This window comes from Balaenoptera acutorostrata, chromosome 11, assembly GCF_949987535.1.
Source record: "Balaenoptera acutorostrata chromosome 11, mBalAcu1.1, whole genome shotgun sequence".
Taxonomy (NCBI): Eukaryota; Metazoa; Chordata; class Mammalia; order Artiodactyla; family Balaenopteridae; genus Balaenoptera; species Balaenoptera acutorostrata.
This window is the reverse complement of record NC_080074.1, coordinates 48,670,072-48,689,287: the sequence shown is the minus strand read 5'-3', so window position 1 is coordinate 48,689,287 and position 19,216 is coordinate 48,670,072. Positions and strand designations below refer to the sequence as shown.

Below are 19,216 nucleotides of genomic sequence, written 5' to 3'. Positions count from 1 at the left end.
AAAGGCTACCATTGTAAGATATTAATAATTGAGAGTTCTTATGAAAGTAACTTCAGAACCACATCACAAAAAGATCAGAACAGTGACTTCTCTTCTAAATATTGATGATTTTTAAAAATGCGCTTACCCCATTTCGACGGTTGACCCCAGAAATGAGGGTATGCAGTAGTCAGCAGCTGCCAGTGTATACGGTGGTCGAGCAGCAGAATCGTCCCAGTAAATGTCCTTCTTCATTTTGGGTAAGCTCATGTGCATTTCATCCACAGCTAAAAGGGAGACCTAAAATCATCGTTAGAGTGTTAGAATAATTCAGATGTGAATTGTATTTATAAAGAAAGAATAAGTTTAGTGGGTGCATGGGGTTTGGAATGGGATAGAACACAGTGTGAATGAGTGAATATACAAATGTCTGTAGTTCATATTTGCTTCAATCAGTGCTGCTACAGAGAGTTATACATGTCATTCACTGCATAAGAGCACTTGGCAATGGGGATAAGTGGAGCCATAAAACTGCCCAGACTAGATTCATCAAGCCACATACCCCAGAGTGGAGTGCATCTTATCTGGAGGCAGGAGAGACACCTTTTTCTTCTTTGCTCAAAGTTTTCTAATTGTCTAGTGGCTCTCCTGACAGCAACCACATAATCCCAGATATTGCAGGAAGCCGAAGATTTCAATATCCCATTTCATTGATTCCATAAACATATTTATACTTGATATCATTTCTTATGTGCCCTGAATTTTTGTTTGTTTGTTTAGAAAAATATATCAACAAGCCTATACTGTTTAGGATTATAGTGGTCTTCTCCTTTTGACTTTGACAAACTGATGCATGAATAAATTATTAATCCTCTGGAAATCTAATTTTTACAAAGAGTGAGTGGTGTAGGCATTACAATTCTTCCTCAACAGGCTGACAATGTGATTGTTAGAGGTCAATACAGAGGTCGTGACCTGCCAGTTGACCTGTGAGCTGGATGAGAGTAATCGGAGGCTCCTCTCCCCTGTCCTTGGAATGTATATTCTGCCCACTGTTCCCACAGTGGGAGCTGTTTCAAGGACACAACCTTGAGAGGGTAATGTGCTGTTGAGACCATCTGGACTGAATACATGACTGAACCCCAGTAAGGCCTCTATATCAAATTTTAGGATTCTGGCAGGTAGGTGTGGAGGTCTACTCATCTTGTATCCACTGAAGACAAGCCTCTTAATTAAGTTCCTAGCTTGTTAAACCTGCCACCTACCAATCTGGAGCGGTCTGCCTTTTTCTTTGGTCTCTCCTTGCCCTCTGTGTACTGGGGCCAGTTTGTGAAACAACAGCAAAATGTTTTCACCTGTGTTAAGAGCTGAGTAAGGGCTTGAAACAGATGAGCAAGTTGAAGCCCTTTTCTCAGCCTGTAGTTCTCAGAGAAGAGAATGGGTTGAGGAGAGTCTTGCCTAAAAGCAAAATTCTCTCATGCTGCGTCTTCATGAAAAATATCTCTGAAGTAATGCTTCAGGGTAAAGGCTCTGGGGTCCATTTGGTGTGACTGAGGGAGATTTGAGACACAGGCTGGTGTGGCCCATGTTTCCAGTGTCCAGCTGCTGGACATCTGACTGCAGGGACCTACATGATGTGAGTTGGGAACTCACATTGGATTGTGTCTAGCTGCCACTTTATGTCATTGTTAATCTTTTTAGGTGGCAATAGGAAACAGATTAAAGAATGAATTAAAATATTGGTCTGTACTGAGATGGAAGTGGCTATGTAAAGTTAGTAAAGAAACCTACAAAGAAAACTGGCTTGAAATTGTATTTAAAAGGGACTAAATTTTACCGGAACTGAGATCCAGGACCCGCGAGGTTCCAAAAGGACCTCGAAACAACATACTGAATAGCCAAACCTCTTTTGTTTGTGGCTAAAGCACTCAAGTTCAGGGACCGGCATTCAGAGTCTGTTTAGATTATTAATGTTTGTAAAGGAAAGAAAAGCTCCTCTAACCTGCAGATTTCTGTCAATGCACCAGTTAGTTTCAAAATCATCATCATCTTCTCCAAAAGGGTTGATAAGTTGCTCAGCTACCTGCAATTGAGAACATAGAATAAGTCCGCCATGATGCTGTGATGACTAAGAGTGAAGGTTGAAGAGGATTCCTGTTTCACTCTCTGCTTTCTTTGGTCAGCTTTCATAATAGGAAGCCTAGAGTGGAGTGGGTTGTTCTGCAGATGCAGATATTTATCAGCCAGTGAGAACGGACTCAGAACGTGAATCATGCACCTGCAGGGTCTGCTCTCCAAAGACTCTGTCTATTCAGCTGGTGACAATGCAGGCCCCAACTAGGAGAAGCCATGGGCTGTTTAGGAGCCAAATGACTGATTCTCAGGTACAAATCAGCCAGCAAATATCAAAAGAGCATTGTGCTAGGCACTTTGAGGGGTATGTAGCCTGTGCTCTGAAAGAATTTACAAAGGGCCAGGTGATGAGATAAAATGTAAATGTGGGCAAGGTTAAACAGCAAAGAAAGATTTCACAATTAGAGAAAATAATACAAGGAGATTTCATAATTATTGGACATAACTGCTAAATTAATGAGTCACAGAGCTAGTAAGTCATAAAGCTGGAATTTTTCTTACTTAGTTTTATCTTAAAGGATTTATGGCTATCTAGTAAGTTACTTTGAAGTTAAGTAACTTCTTATCATATATCTTCTAACAGTTGGTAAGTATTAGATGTTCTTACCATGTTCCTGAATTGAATAGCCTTCTTGATGAGAGATTTGTATGCCAAATATGTCTCACCTGTTAGTCTCTATTTTCATTAATTCCCTTTGATTTTTATTACCTGGACCTGTGTGTGTGTGTGTGTGTTTGTGTGTGTGTGTGTGTGTATGTGGTTTTGCATTGGGCCTAGATGTGAAAAACTTACAAGTGTATAAAACAAAGGCGCCATTGATTTGTTGAGTTCCTAGATTCTGAGACTATTTGGTAGAAAATCTACCTATGTATTTTTTAGGATTTAAGTCTAACCACTACATCAAAATCACCTGGAGAGCTTTTAAAGAAAATTGATGCCTGGGTCCGCACCCCACCACCCCCGGAGATTCTGATTTAATGGGTGTGAGGTTGAGCCCTGGCATCATTATTGAGTAGAGCTCCCAGGAGTTTTTAATGTGTGGCCATTGTTGAGAACCACTGACTTAGAGAAGGACATCACCTTGTTCTAAGGGACAGCCTGTGGCAGGGCCCATGCCCCTGGATCAGTCACAGCAATATCCATTGTCAGAGTCCTTCACTGCAGGTTCCAAGGGGCTGTCTACCTTTCTTGTCTGGGGTTTTCCTTAAATTAAATGGGCCACCGGATGGGTCCTGAAAATATTTTTGTTACATCCAGAATTTCACTTTTATGGGATCCATCCTGCATATAGTATTAGAGTCTACATTTAACTACCAAAATGATATCCATGTTTCTGAATTGACTATGTCACAAAAATATCCTTTACTCACTTGGAGGCTCCATTTCCAGCAAACAACTCAGTAATACACCGTTCATAAGATTAAGATGGGTTTTCACACTTTGAAAAGATTTATAAATATTAGAATTGTCCAGACAAAACTGCTGTTTAGAAACTGAGATCCAATCCACTGGGTGGGAAAACTCCCTTCTCTTAGGGTTACCTGTCTCTTAATAGAGCTAAGATTGTCTTTTCATATTTTGCCTTCAAAATATTTTATAAAGGAAAAGACTGCTAATATTTTAGAGAGCACTTCAGAAGGCAGGAACTGCTGGCTCTTCCTTCCAGGCTGGCCAAACATCTCATGTGGACACAAAGTGAAGAATAAAAAGCTCAGCACAACTCAGGGGAAAGGACAATAGAAGACCAGAGTAATTGAGTGTTTGGGCCAATTGTGGTGAGTTTGTGTTTATAAAAGTAGAGTCTACTTTTTTCTCTAATGGGAAATGAGAGCTATTAGTCTCTATTACTCTTTCTCTGTCTTAAATGGGTAAAAATAATTGAGTCACTGTCATCTGGTTAAAAATGTTTTTGCCATTTGTAAAGGAAATGCCTTTACTCTTTGGAGGATAACTTGAAGTGCCAACATATTTATTTTTCCTGGTTAAAATTCAAACCAATGAAAGTAAAGGCATCTGCAGAGAAAATGCTTCCACAACCTGAAAGGCCTTGACGGTGCACTGTGGCAGTTTGGAAGGTCAAACATTTGAAATTCTATTTTATTAAAATTATCTTCAAACTGTCTTTAGATTTCAATTAACTTAATGAAGCCATTGTCTTTGATCTTTTTCTGTCACATACAAAAGAGATGGAAGAATCAGGCCTCTGATACTTTTACATACATCTGGGGTTGGGGGGAGATGGTAGCAGGAACAAATAAAATTCTACACTGATGATTGGACTAGTTGTTTTCACTGGTCTGACCTGTTTTTAATTTCCTGGCAAACCAAATATTGTCATTAATCCTGGGGTTTCTGGTTTTGATTCCGATGAATTCCTTTGAGTCTCAGTTCTGGTTTTGAAAATGGAATGCATTTAATGTTGTGGCACAGCTAGTGGGATTTCAGGGAATAGAAGCTAACTATCTACAGACTTGAGCAGAACCAAGATAATAATATAATATTAATGCTTAAGTCTGAGATACAAGGCTTCTTATTTACTCTCTTTTACTCTGCTTAGTTGCTTGTTGTGGTATAAAATATCAATGCAGGTACACTTATTACTTTAATTACATTATTGTAATCCTAATGCGAGCACACAAAGACTTAAAACAATCAGTGGCCATAAAAGAGTAGCGTCTGCATAAATGAGCTGCTTCAGACCCCTACAGTACAGTACTCACCACATCCCTGCCACTTTAATGCCTGGTTGAAAAGTAATAACATCTCTGAGCTATTAAATGTTAAATCTACCTTTGACTCACTCATGAATGAGTAATTCAGTAAGGGATCAGTGTGCAGAGTTTGGAACATGACGAAGATTACAGAGCAGGTCTCAGGCACTGAGACTGTTGGCTACCTTGAGCCATCCTGCATAGAAGAAGAATTGTAGGAGAGTAAAGATTGGAATGTAAAGATCTAAGTCATGCCCTGAGTAGCCTTTGGTGGGATCCAAAAACTGGCGTCCAATCAGGCACGCAAAGAAGAAGGTGTAGACAGCTAGCGTGACAACCTGAAACAGAGAGAAACCCAAGTGAGAGCACAGCGCTGGCTGCCCGAGAGAGACAGCATGCCAAAGTGGGCAAGTAGAAAGAAAAATCACGTGCCAAGGATTTGATACCTGGGTGTAAACCAGCGGAATCCCAACCCAGTCATAACCAAATAAGAGGCTGCACCAGGAGCGAAATCGGTTCATTTCCTAAGCCAGAAACAAATTAAACACGATTTACTAAGGTGATGGGTGTGGTAATAAATATTTACTGGGATTCAGAATATGGCCGTGACTTTTAGGAATACACCTGTAAAATGATGAGAGTGACTTTGAAAGGCTAGAAATTGGTTCTGAAATCCACTCCAAAATGAAAATTTTGAAAATGACAAGCTATCAACATAATTCAACAATGTGCAAAAGGGATTGAGTACAGTTGGACATTTTAAAAAACATTAAGATAAATCAGGACTGTATAGAAATATCCCCTACTCTATTGAATTCATAATTTCCAACATATATTGGCCCCAAGTGGTGGTAGGAAGGCAGTGGTTAACATTTTAAATAAATCATTTCTAAATTATGTGGAGAGCAGATTATTTTTTGTTTCCTCGATTGCTTTTGAAAACATGCTTACTGTAGATCTTAGAAAAAAGAACTAAATACATCCTAAACCGTTCCCCCAACAAATGAAGACTTTAGAATGCTTCTATTGACAGAAAATCTATCCCTGTTTAAAGCAGGAAGGACTGGGATCCATTGATTTCTTTTTTCTCTATTGAACGCAAGTTATTATTTAAGACTGGGAGAAAGTATACGTTAAATTGGAGCTGTTTTTAAATCATTCACTCCTTTTCGCCTACTCGAGGCAGGAGACTGTCATGGCACAAATCTCTCTAGCCCTTCTATAAATTTGTTTCTCAAATGAATTCAGGATTATTTCATTTAATGAAAACACAGTCTTGTTTCCTGGAGCATCTGGAAAGCTGGGTTAACCTTGGGATATTCCGATTTTGGGGAACTGACTGGGGGTGTTTATTTCTACTCCAGATTTGGTCTGGGATCCTGGAGCTAGGGATGGCAAATATGCCTTGAGGGCGCCAGATTCTTCCAAGCCCTGGCAGACGTTGCTGATCAATCAAAGAACATTTTCTTACAGAGCCTATTACAAAGCCTACTTCTGTTTAAAACAGAGCCTCTAAGCAACCACCTCCAATCAGTCTGAGTTAAACTGTGTACTATTCTCCTCCTGCATTTGAGGGTTCTGATACTAGCCCAGTCTTTCTGGTTCCTTTGGAACCAGGATTGAACAAATTGGACTCGTCCAGGTCCAACCTGTTGCATCCAGGTCCCTGTTGGTCTCTGATTAGCATCTTTTACTGACAGTTTACTATGTACTTACAGTCATCAATGATTGCAGATCAACACTGTCTCTGATTCTACCTTCCTTCCGGGCTTTAGCTGCAAGATTTCCAAACCAGATGAATGGAACCCAGTATTTCAGATGAGGAGATTTGAGGTGTTCAAATAATTTTCTTTCATCTGCTGTCATAAAACCTTTACACAAAATAAAAATAGCTAGATTATACAGACTTGGTTTAGCGCTAATATATTACCCTATATATTTCAGTGTCTACTATGTGAGGATATAATGGGGGATATTCAAGAAATATAAAATAAAGGTTCCTGTCTCAAGTAGTTTTTACTTGTATCAGAGATAAGGAATATGTACTCACGAGCGCGCGTGCACACATGCACACACACACACAAGTTATATATCGGTATAGGAGGCAATGCATGTGAGCAATCCCTAACAGAGGCGGCCAGTAGGAAGTAAGGTGACATTAAATGTGGACTAGGACATCTGGGGAAGGTCTCTTCTTTAGGTTTTGGTTTATTCATCTAAAATTGGGAACAAGAATACTTAGAATTGTTTGGATTAAAAGAATAAAACGTGATAATGTATACAAAGCACTTAGTACAGTGCCAAACACGTGAATCGCATAACATTTCATCCTGACCCCTCCTTTCAAACTCCTAATTAACCAGGACCTCTTCTGCGAAGCCTTCCTTGATTCCTTCCTTCTCCTTCCCCGGGAATTTCTCCCCTTCAGAGCTCCACCAGTGCTCTCTCTTGCCTTGTATTATGATAATGTTAGACACAAATGTTACCCCTGCTAAGACCCTTTGGAAGGGCAAAGAGCATATTATCTTCGTAGTCCCCACAGCATTTCGCATATACTTTTTAAAACTTTTATTATTTATTTTATTTATTTTATTTTTGGCCGCATTGGGTCTTTGTTGCTGTGCGCGGGCTTTCTCTAGTTGCAGCGAGCAGGGGTTACTCTTCCTTGCGGTGCACGTGCTTCTCATTGCGGTGGCTTCTCTTGTAGTGGAACACGGGCTCTAGGTGCGCGGGCTCAGTAGTTGTGGCTCTCGGGCTCTAGAGCGCAGGCTCAGTAGTTGTGTTGCACGGGCTTAGTTGCTCCGCGGCATGTGGGATCTACCCGGACCAGGGCTTGAACCCGTGTCCCCTGCATCGGCAGGTGGTTTCTTAACCACTGCACCACCAGGGAAGCCCTCGCATATACTTTAAAAGCGCTTCTTTGATTTTTGTGTGCCTCTGTGTGTGTGTGTGTATAACACAGTTTGCTTGCGTTTGCAGTGACCTCTCTGAGCCTCAGTTTTCTCATGCGTAAAAGAGATGATAATATCTACTTCACAGGGGTGTTGTAGAATTACCTGAGATGAGGAACATACGTCAAAAGGTTAACATAATGCTTCGCACATACTTAGCACTCAGTAAGTGCCAATAATATATTATGTGCACTTTTATTCACACCCCCACCACCTGCACACCAGAGAAAGAAGAGATTATTGAATAATAGGAGAGGAGGAATAAGGTAGCAGGTTTATTTATTAACATTTATTGAATGTCTACTATGTATCAGGGTTTGTTCATATAAAGATGTCTTCAAAAGCTTGCAATTTACACTTGACATTTTATTTATTTTTTTTAGAGTTAAAATCATGATTTAATTACCAATTATTCTGTGATTTTTTTTTTTTTTTTTTTTTTTGGCCACACCATGCGGCATTCAGAATCTTATTTCCCCAACCAGGGATCGAACCCGTGCCCCCTGCAGTGGAAGCGAAGAGTCCGAACCACTGGACCATCAGGGAATTCCCCAGACCCTTTTTTTTTTTTTTTTAAATTGATTAAGTAACTCAAATGGTACAAAATTCAAAAGGGCCAAAGTAATATTAATGGGGAAAGTAAGTCTCATTTTCCCAACGGGTTTCCCTCCCTGAAGGAAATCACTACAACCAGGTTATTGTGCATCTTTCCAGAGAAATATCACGGATTTCATATAGGCCAAATTTTTAAAAACACAAATGACTTTATACCCCATACTTATCTGCCATTTGCTTCTGTTTTTCAAGTTATATCTTGGAGATCTTTTTTTTGTTAATATAGAGAGAGCAGTAGCATTCTTTTTATTTAAAAAATTTTTTTAAATAAATTTATTTACTTATTTTTATATTTTGGCTGTGTTCAGTCTTTGTTGCTGCGCACGGGCTTTCTCTAGTTGCAGCGAGCGAGGGCTACTCTTCGTTGCGTTGCGCGGGCTTCTCATTGCAGTGGCTTCTCTTGCTGTGGAGCACGGGCTGTACGCACGCCAGCTTCAGTAGTTGTGGCACATGGGCTTCAGTAGTTGTGGTTCGCAGGCTCTAGAGCACAGGCTCAGTAGTTGCGGCGCAAGGGCTTAGTTGCTCTGTGACATGTGGGATCTTCCTGGACCAGGACTCGAACTCATGTCTCCTGCATTGGCAGGCGGATTCTTAACCACTGCGCCACCAGGGAAGTCCCATTCTTTCTAATGGCTGCTTTCTAGTTAACTGTGTATAGTATTTTATATAAGTAGTCCTCTTTTGAATAGAGTTTTAAGTTGTTTTAATTTTTTTGCTACTAAAAATAATGCTGCAGTGACTCTCCTTGTACTTACCACCTTGACTTTTTTTAAAAAGGATTATATAGGGGCATGAGGAATCGTTTATTTTATTTATTTATTATTTATTTTTTTGGCTTCATCGGGTCAGTTGCGGCACACGGGATCTTTCATTGTGGCACACAGGCTCAGTAGTTGCGGCGCAAGGGCTTAGTTGCCCCGTGGCGTGTGAGATCTTAGTTCCCTGACCAGGGATCAGACCCGTATCCCCTGCATTGGAAGACGGATTCTTAACCACTGGACCACCTGGGAAGTCCCCCCACCTTGGCTTTTTAAGTGGACTTTTAAATGTTCATTATGATTTAGTATAAATGCTTTCTGAATTAAAGCTTGTTTCTAAAACTGATTTTTGTTAGATATGAATTTTGAGTTACTTTTGATTCAGAAATGCAATCATTTGCTTATGACATTCTAACACATTCAGATGAAAATCAACTTTTGTCCTAATGTGACACAGTTTGTATCCTTAACCATCTGTAATTGGTTTATGAATCTGGTTTTCCTGCTTAAAGTAATCCTCCCTCCTTACCACGTGGACTGAGTTTTATTTAAGAGGTGTTGCTGTAACAGAAAAGAACTCAGAGGAGAAGTGAGATGTGTCATTTTGAAAGTCACTGACCCATAGAGCTTTGGAGTTACCTAGATACTTGATGTGATCCAGGCCAGTGTTTTGAGAATATGGTCTACAGGTCGTGGGTGTCTCAATCACTTGTGACACCTATTATATATGGACAGGGCTAGGCTCTACCATCACCTGCTAAACCAGATTCAATAGGGCAGGAATTCTTGACCCAGTGTTGCACCTTTGCCTTATCCTGAATGCCTTTTAGAAAATACCAGTGCCTTCACCTTATCCCCTGAGATTCTGATTCAGTTGGTCTAGAGTGAGGTCCAGGTGTAAGCATTCTTTTAATCTTCCTGGGTAATTTAATGAAATTGGGTCCAGGCATTTACATGTTTGCCAAGCTCTGCAGGAAATTCTGACCTACAGCAATGTTCAAAAATCACTGCCCCACTGAATGAAGATTCTGTTTATTCAGTATTTGAAATAAACAGTAACAACTACAGAGCCAATATTTACCAACAAGAGACTAGTTTTAGATAAAACTCAGGTTATTTATATTAGCTTTGAAGGGGTCTGCCCATGCCTGGGGAATTGGACTCTCTCTGGTGGTCAAAGAATAAGAATGAGTCTGAGAATTCTTGTCTTGTTTCTCAGTGCATTTCAAAGTTGTTGCATGACCTAGATAATCTGTTTGGTTTTTTTTAAGACTTGCAGAGTATGATTAAATCTGATGATAAGAAGTTAATAGATGAACTTGACCTGTCTTGGCTCTGTGCTTGAAGACTTGCAACCCTTCACCTTTTCCCTGGAAGACTATTCTCAGACATTTCATATCAATTGTCTAGCAGTTATAGTCTTGGGATTTATAGTGCAGTTTCCAAAACTGACTGCATTTATATACTGGCTGCAATCTCTGTCATTTGACCAAAGAATAACTTTACCTCTGGTTATTTTTTATTCAGGAATATGGATCAACTTACGCTGGCAAGTCCTTTCTTGGCTTCTTAGCAAAAAGCAAATATGCAGAGTGAGGGTTAATTTAATGCAAACCCTAAAGCGAGAGTTAGGTAACCTCCCCCCAGTCCCTGCCGTGTAGCACACCCACTGATTGGAAAGGGACATGTAGAGCTAGGAAAGCGCGGTGGGGGGGGGTGGTGGTTTAAATGTTCAGCCCAAATTTATTGCGTACTTTACTAGGTGCTGTGAAAGATGAACTAGACATTAATGTATCCTCCAAGAGTGTACAGGAAGAATAATTTTTGTTATTTCCTGCAGGGTTACACATCTTATCCAAAGTAACCCCATCTTTGGAAATTGAGTTGTTGGTCCATTGAAAGAAAAGTCTAGATTGTTAATCAAATCAATTCAAAGAGCAGTTGTTATTACATGGAATGTTTTCCTCATCAGTGCCTCAGGCCATTTTAACCAGAGACTGATGATATATTCAGAATGTGGTCATTATCCTCGTCTCTAAGGCTATGTTAACCACAGGTATTGATTTGCTACAGTTTGGCTGCACCATCAGTTGGCTGGTGCTCACCCTACCCTGTCTCCTTCACATGTCTGTCTTCATGCCACGCTCCCTCAGACCCTATCCACACCCTGACATTGCTATTTTATTCAATATCTTGCCATTACATTTGCCTTGAATTTCTCTTGCTATCTTTTTTCCTTCTGGTTTTCTGGCTAGTTCAGCTCTGCTCAGCAATTTTCATATTGCATATCCCAAAGAACCCTTTCTAATATTTTAAATCAGAGTAAAAAGAATATATATATATATACATATATACACACACACAAACACACACACACACATATATGTTTGTATTTACTTGTGTCTTGAATTGTGGTTTGATGGAGTAGGATCTGCTACTTTAAGGCAAAATTTTATTGCCTTCAAACCAAAGGACCAATTAAGTCCATTAATAAACAATATTCCGGTAATCGCAGATTTGGTTGAAGCTGAGGCAGATGTCTTTTGCCTTTAAAGCAGAGTGCGTACATGAGACTCTATTAGGAGAAGAGCTAAAAGCTCTGCTTCTCAAAACTTTTAGGCAGGATGGGTTTATTGCCAATTCTTTTTGAAAGAGAAAGTTGTGCATTCAGCATCTTAGCCCTTCTCAGAGATGACTTTTTCAGGCACATTGCAACAAGCCTGGCTCATTTTCCTCTCTGTACTTTCCAAATGAATGGAATGAAGCCACCAGATTCAACTGCAGCCATTCTTTAAATTCAATGGTAGAAATTTAGAAATCCCTGTCAACCAGGAAAATCAAAGCGAGGCAAAATGGGATTGAGAGAGAGATGCAATCACACTGTGAAGGCATTGTGGAGGGCAGTATTCAGATATATATTTTTTTAACCATGAACCACAGTAAGATATATTTGTGGTTCCCAGAACAATTATTGGCTCTTCTGTGTGAGGTGCTCTCTGATATTTTCTGTTCTGTTCCATTCCATTCCATAAAAAATGCTGGCTCAAAGCCATTGAAATGATTTAAGAACCCAATAATAAGTTACAACCCACAGTTTGAAAAGCTTGAAATAGGATATGGTTGAGTAAGATCAGTTTCCGGGTTAGCAATGCTGAATGGAGACAGTGAAACTCCTCTTTTCCTAATGAGTCAAACACGAGTGAAACATCTCTAGTCAGCCGTATTCCTGTCTCTAAATTAGTATCCTATTTGGTAGTTCACTGCCTTCTACACATGATGCACAGGAAATATCACTCACAAAATCAGTGCTCTTAACTCCTGGCCTGCCCAGGAGGCCCAGAATTCCATTTGCTTTGGGTAAATAGATCTGAGGCAATTTGCAGATAAAGTTGGAGGAGTTAATAGATGCGCTGTGGTGCAGTGGTTCCTAGACTTTGCTGCACATTAGAATGGTCTGGGGAGCTTAAAAAACTCCTGATGCCCAGGTTGCACCGTACACCTATTCAATCCTAGTGTCTGGGGTTGTGAGGCACCATAAGTATTCTTAAAAGATCCCTAGCGACTCCATCTTGTAACGAAGTTTGGGAACAACTGCACCTAGTACAGAGTCACACAGCAAGCTGGCCATTAACATCCTTGTTCTGGCTCAAACATAGTGATTCTGGGGAGCTTGTTTAGAAGTGGATTTCTCGGGGCTTCCCTGGTGGCGCAGTGGTTGAGAATCTGCCTGCCAACGCAGGGGACACGGGTTCGAGCCCTGGTCTGGGAAGATCCCACATGCCGCGGAGCAACTAGGCCCGTGAGCCACAACTGCTGAGCCTGCGCGTCTGGAGCTTGTGCTCCGCAGCAAGAGAGGCCACGATAGTGAGAGGCCCGCGCACCGCGATGAAGAGTGGCCCCCGCTTGCCACAACTAGAGAAAGCCCTCGCACAGAAATGAAGACCCAACACAGCCAAAAATAAATAAATTAAAAAACAAAAAGAAGTGGATTTCTGGGTCTCAAGCCCCAGAGATTCAAATTTCATAGGCTGTCTGGGAACCTGCAATTTAAATAAGCACCCTTGATAATTCGATGAATGTGGTGGTCTACGATCATCCTTTGAGAAGCATTGATTGGCGAGCCATGATTTAACTCCTAAAACAGAGCTGTGGTGAACCTTCAAACATTGGGCTGAGACTGCCCATCTACGGCACTAATTCAAGGAGGTGTGTACTTTCTCTCCCATGAAGAGCCAGTGTGCGTGGGTGAGTCAAGTTGCACTCACAAGACGACATTCAGTCTGTTCTGGGCTCATCACGTGAGACTATAGGGGTAACTGACTCAGCCTGTAAAAGTTCAGCCAACAGAGGAAAAACTGGCACAGCCATGAATACCACCATCCCCTTGATCATCTCTCCTGTAACACAGAGCAGTGGGAGATTTCAGAGACCAGGGAACCCCAGCAGCACAGAATGCATCAGGAAAAACGTGAACAGCAGATCACAGGGCGGAAAGTCAATATTATACAAAATCCATTCGATTTTACTTAACGAGAGAAGATTACAGATTAAATGATCTAAATGTGGGGCTAGCCTTCCAGCCAGTGCATCTAAAGTTAGAACTTTTATCTCAACAGTCACTTGACAATTGGGAGCTCGTTCAGTTGTATTTATGCCCGTTAACTGTATGTCACTAAGAATCCTGATGGGGTCTCCACAGGCTTCTCTCGTCAGGGCAGAAGCTCAAGGAACTTCATGTTAAGATTCCAGGCCTTTAAGAAAACAAAACAGTGTCCTTTCCTTAAATTTTACTGTCTTTTAACCACTCTTACAGGCTACCAAGCACAGAAGGAAACTATTTTAGAGAAATAGAAATGCAATGGAGTGATGTGAAGTTCAGCTGTAAATATATTTGTGCTTGTCTCTGAAAATGATTCATAGAAGAAAACATTTGTAGTAATCTTTACTGATGCTCGAGGACAGGGACCTCGCTTTCAGCTGTGCTCCAGTGCTCAGCACAATGCCTAGCGTACCGTATACACTCAGTAAATCTTTGTTAAATGAGCAAAAGCATGACAGATTTAGTAACAGATTTAGTAATGTTTCTTTTAGAGGAATGCATATAATCTCCCATTTCCTTTTTTTGTGCTTCTGGTGAAGAATTTTGAAGGGAAATGTTTTCTCTCCTGATCACTGTGAAACCCCAGATAAAATGTTTTGATTCAGTCTCATACCACAACGTAAGCACCCAATTAAGGCCTTCACTTAAATTGGCAAAGATCTGGAATTGTGCACGTGACTTGACTTAGAATGAGTGACATCTTCAAAGGCAGGTGATTGAAGCGACTGGAATTTTCCAGGGCAGGCTTGTAGCCAAGAGGGAAAATAACAGAGACTCCTGGGTTACAGCTCCTCTGCGAAGTAACTGTTTGATAACAGACCAGTTCAGGGAATTTCCAGCATAATAGACATTATTTTGCATTCATTTGTTACATTTCTATTTTCATGGGAGCATAAATAAAGAAATTTTAATATTTAATTTGAGAAATGTAACCTGTAACATCAAAGCATATGTATTTCCCAGAATAATGTCACTTGAGTGTCCAGCTTAACAGCAAGGAATGTCAGGGACCGGCGGGTAAGTGACCTAGCTCACCAGCTGTAGTCAAGCAATTGCCAGATGCTTCAGAAGGAGATGCTGATCTTCATTCTCTCCGTCCTCTCACTCTTTTTCCCCTGCTAGTCGTGAATCTTTGTGACAGGGACCCTCCCTGAAGCAATACAAAGAGTTTGGAGGGAAACTCCCATTGCCTTAAAGCCCCCTGTTTCTCAGAGTGTGATCCAGGGACCCCCTTCCTCAAAGTCTCCAGGGGCTTGTTAAATACACTCATTCCTGGACCCCAGCCTAGACCTACTGAATCAGAATCTCTGGGGGTGGTGTCTTCGGATCTGCGTTTTTAGCAGTATTGATTTTTTAACACTATCTAAAGCACACTGAAGTTTGAGCACAGGTACTTTCCCTGACAGGTGGGTTTATGTAGGGAGTCACCTGACAAGAGGTTTTTTTGCGCCCTCAGCATTGCCTCCTGCCTTTGCCCCTACACTTTTGGGGCCCCTGTGCTTTACTACCAGCCCTCTCTGCCCTCAGGCAGAGCAGGTGCCCTGGCTCTGGGCTCAGGGCACCTGCCAAACATTTTCCGCCATCCCTGAACTTCCTGTTCTTCCCAGAAACGTTGGCACAGGCCAAGGACAGACAGAGAGAGGTGGAGACACGCACCCAGTTGGGAGAGCTTGGAAACTGACCCCACGTGCAGACTGAGTCAGCCTCCTCTGTTGGGGAGCAGGAAGTCTGGTAAGTCTGTGCGGCCAGCCGACAGAGAGTCTGTGCCCATCCATGCGGGTGGCCGTGAGGCAGACCAGGAAGGACCCTGCCTGTGAAGCGTGTCCCCCAGCTTGGAAGGCAGTGGCTCAGAACCTTTGTCCCACCACCTAGCATGCAAACCTTGCGTTCCTGTGGGCACATGCTGGTCCACTACCCCTTCTTCTGCCTTTCGAGAAAACACTTAGGGGTGAAAGAAAGTAGTAGAGACCTTTACACTGCAATCATCAGTGATGGCCCCAGAGGGCACCTGCCAAGGCTTCAGCCCCCTCCTGCCGCCCTCAGTACTCTTCCTCCTTCAGACGCGGCACAAAAGCTGACCAAAAACTTGAAGTGAGAATGATGCTCGTTGTGTCCAGGCAGGTCTAATTCAGGTCCCCTAGATGGTAGTCTCTGAGCAGACTGCTCAGAGGCTACCATCCAGAGCACTTCTGGAGCCTCCAGCATGGTCGAAACCTTGAATTCACCCTTTTCTTAACTGTTGCGGTTTTGTTATTAGTAATGAATTATTTGGCGAATGCCAAAGCCTTTCACCCCGGGGGTGAGAAAAAGGGTTAAAAAAATGAGCATCCCAGAAAAGACTCCTTACTTCTCAAACTTCAGTGTATAAAAAGAGCAACATAAGAGCATGTTTAAATGCAGGTTTTCCAGGCCTTACATACAATGGTTCTGATTCAGTAGGTCTGACGTGGGGCTCAGGAGTATGCATTTTATTTTATTTTATTTTTTATTTATTTATTTTTTTAAAAAATAAATTTTATTTATTTATTTATTTATTTTTGGCTGCGTTGGGTCTTCATTGCTGTGCACGGGCTTTCTCTAGTTGTGGTGAGCGGGGGTACTCTTTGTTGCAGTGCGTTGGCTTCTCATTGTGGTGGCTTAGGCTCTAGGCACTTGGGCTTCAGTAGTTGTGGCTCGCGGGCTCCAGAGTGCAGGCTCAGTAGTTGCGGCGCATGGGCTTAGTTGCTCCACGGCATGTGGGATCTTCCCGGACCAGGGCTCGAACCCGCGTCCCCTGCATTGGCAGGTGGATTCTTAACCACTGCGCCACCAGGGAAGTCCCAGGAGTATGCATTTTAAATAAACAACTCAAGTTATTCAAGATGTAAAGGGCCCATGGGTTTGTGGATCACACCTTGAGACATACTCGTGTAAATGCACATCAAGGAGCAAATGATTCCTCTATGCCCTTGGAATGGTTGGGGGTACTGGTGGTAGGGGAGAGAGAAGTATTCGAGTGTTCCAAATGCCTTGGAAAGGGGGAAAGTGTCGATGCAAGTACTGACCGGTGTTTGTGTAAGTTTGATAGGGAGTGAGTGTCGGTATTATGAAAAGTGCACCTAAAGGAAATGAACGCAGATCATTCTCCCATGCATCTCGCCGTTTCTACTTGCCCCTCAGACCTGAGCACAACTCAGGCCTCGTTGAGCTCACGTCTAACCAGAGGCCCTAAAGGCCTCTCTGTCACCAGCCACCCCATGTGCTTTTAATATGAAGGTGACGCTGAGAGGATAGATTCGCTCTGAGAATTGGGCCTGGAGTCCAATTCCTGTCAGAATGCGCTTTCTTCTTTCCAAGGATGTGTCAGGACTAACAGAAATGTCACCTTTATTCATCCAAGTAAACTTTAGCTGTCACTCAGCCATTTGGAATGGGCCAAACGTTTCTCGTTTGTTTTTAGGACTTTTTTTAGAGGTCGAAATGCTTATCACATTTGATCCTTTAGACATTAGGGTAAGAAAAATAAGTTATCAAGTGGCATTTTAAACTTGGTCATTCTGATGCAGTATTCCACTTTTAAATTTGGAGGAAGGGTGGCAGTTAATTTTTTTTTAAGTTCCGACTGGTTTTACATCATAATATACCTGTACATTTGCCAAGCCCTTTGTACCCTTCATCTGAATCTGTAACTGACTCCTTGCTCCCCATTACTTTCTCACATCTTGCTCTGTAGCCCTAACAATGGCCTCTACACTCCTCCTTCCTTATTTCCACCTTACCTTTCACAGTCTCCTGGTCATAGGGGATCAAGAAGACCTAGGATGTCATATCAAATGAGTCTTCTAAAGTGACCAAAGGGCTATGTTATGCTGTTGTACTAGATGATTTCATTATTAATAACAAGAACTCATGTCACACCATGTGCCGGGTACTGCTCTAGGCACTGCAAATATTAACTTATTTAATCATCACAACAAGCCTATGAGGTATATGAGGTAAAAGGTATTATAAATCACTCTAAACTCACTCTATGGATGAGGGAACTGAAGCATTAGAAAGGTAAAGTAACTCAGACAAGGTCATGTAGCCGGTAAGCGATAGAGAAGGATTTGAACTCTTACTCTGTGTTCTTAGCCACTATCTATGTCGCCACCTGAGAAGACAAAACCAAATCAAACAAAAGCCCCCAAACCTCCAAAAACAAACAAAACATGCTACTCTTAAATATATATATATATTTTCAAGGACATTTCAGAAAAGGAGACTGGATAAAGCAACCTAATTTGAGACTGTACTCAATATAAAGGCAGAATCATTTCATGGTTCCTGTATCTACTATATATTCATTTATACATTCCAGCATACTCTCAGATGGATCAAAGACAACCCAGCACAAAAACCCATTTTTTTTCTGTACGGGCCAACAATGATCTCATTTAATCCTCATCCCCTTGAAGGCTGGTTTAACAGCTTCTTTGCTAAGTATTAACACACCAAAGAGAACCATTCTTCAAACGTGATTTGTTCTCAGCATCCTGTGTCCAGAAGCCCAGGTACAAAACTGCATCTACTCTGAGGAATAGGAGAGACAACAAACCCCCACTAAAGCAGCCTTTTACTGCCACCTCTCAGGCTCTGCCTAGATGAAAAGCCGCATTTCTGGTTCCTACCAGAATCTGCTGTGTTTGGTAGGTGCGGGGGGAAGGATTAAGTTAGGAGTTCTGAGCCTGAATTGAAATTTTGGCTCTCCCACTAATGAGCTATGTGATCCAGGACAGGTCATAACCTCTCTGAATCTCCCATGGTTTTTTTGAGGTCCATATGAAATAATATTTATGAAAGTGCATAAACTGTAAGGTGCTAGAAAATGTAAGGTGATATTACAGAAGGTTTGAATAAATATGACAATTATTATATTATGGACCATGTGACTGTTTGCAACTTAATTTGAGGTTGACTGTCTGCTGTTTCCTTTGCTCTGCCCCCCAAGTAAACTTCTTGAGGGCAGGAACCATGACTTATTCATTTTTACCTCTTAAGACTGTTGCTGGCACATGATAGGTAATCAGTAAATGTTTCTTGAATGAATGAATAAATAAAAGGCATTTTCAAAGGAACTTTGAAAGTTCTGATCGAGGTCAAGAGGAGCCCCATGGAAGGAAAAGTCATTTCCAATACCTGCTTCAACCACATGGTCCATCGTCGGAAACCTTTTGTACACAGCCGTGCTCACCGAGCGGAAGATGAGCAGGGACGTGAGGTTGACGTAGCGCATCAGTGTCCTCCGGAGCAGGCGGCCGTGCTCGTCACTTCCATGAACACTGCTGGAGATGAGAAACATCAGCCTGTCTGGCCAGGGCAGATTCACAAACTGGTTCCACCATCGGTTCACCACCAGAGTAACATAAAACCCTGTAGAATAACAGGAAATTGTAAAGCAATTTATTACTGTAGACATATTGTTGATACTGATGCTTTTTAGCAGAATT

General features: G+C 41.6%; 1 protein-coding gene and 1 long non-coding RNA gene across 10 annotated transcripts in view; one reads left to right on the top strand and one right to left on the bottom strand.

Annotated features, from left to right (window-relative positions):
- LOC130709183 (uncharacterized) overlaps positions 1 to 19,216 on the top strand; it is a 101,687-nt gene that overhangs the window by 43,333 nt on the left and 39,138 nt on the right. The gene's annotated exons all lie outside the window — the stretch shown is intronic.
- BEST3 (bestrophin 3) overlaps positions 1 to 19,216 on the bottom strand; it is a 43,026-nt gene that overhangs the window by 17,987 nt on the left and 5,823 nt on the right. For 8 of the 9 annotated variants that reach the window (XM_007195036.2, XM_007195030.2, XM_007195034.2 and 5 more), the window contains 6 exons: positions 18,906 to 19,139; positions 6,541 to 6,695; positions 5,271 to 5,348; positions 5,010 to 5,162; positions 1,982 to 2,062; positions 128 to 279 (listed from right to left, as the gene is read on the bottom strand). In XM_007195036.2, coding sequence (XP_007195098.1) covers positions 128 to 279; positions 1,982 to 2,062; positions 5,010 to 5,162; positions 5,271 to 5,348; positions 6,541 to 6,695; positions 18,906 to 19,139 — 853 coding nt within the window. The remainder of the gene's footprint in view (positions 1 to 127; positions 280 to 1,981; positions 2,063 to 5,009; positions 5,163 to 5,270; positions 5,349 to 6,540; positions 6,696 to 18,905; positions 19,140 to 19,216) is intronic. The other variant, XM_057556092.1, reaches the window with a different exon arrangement.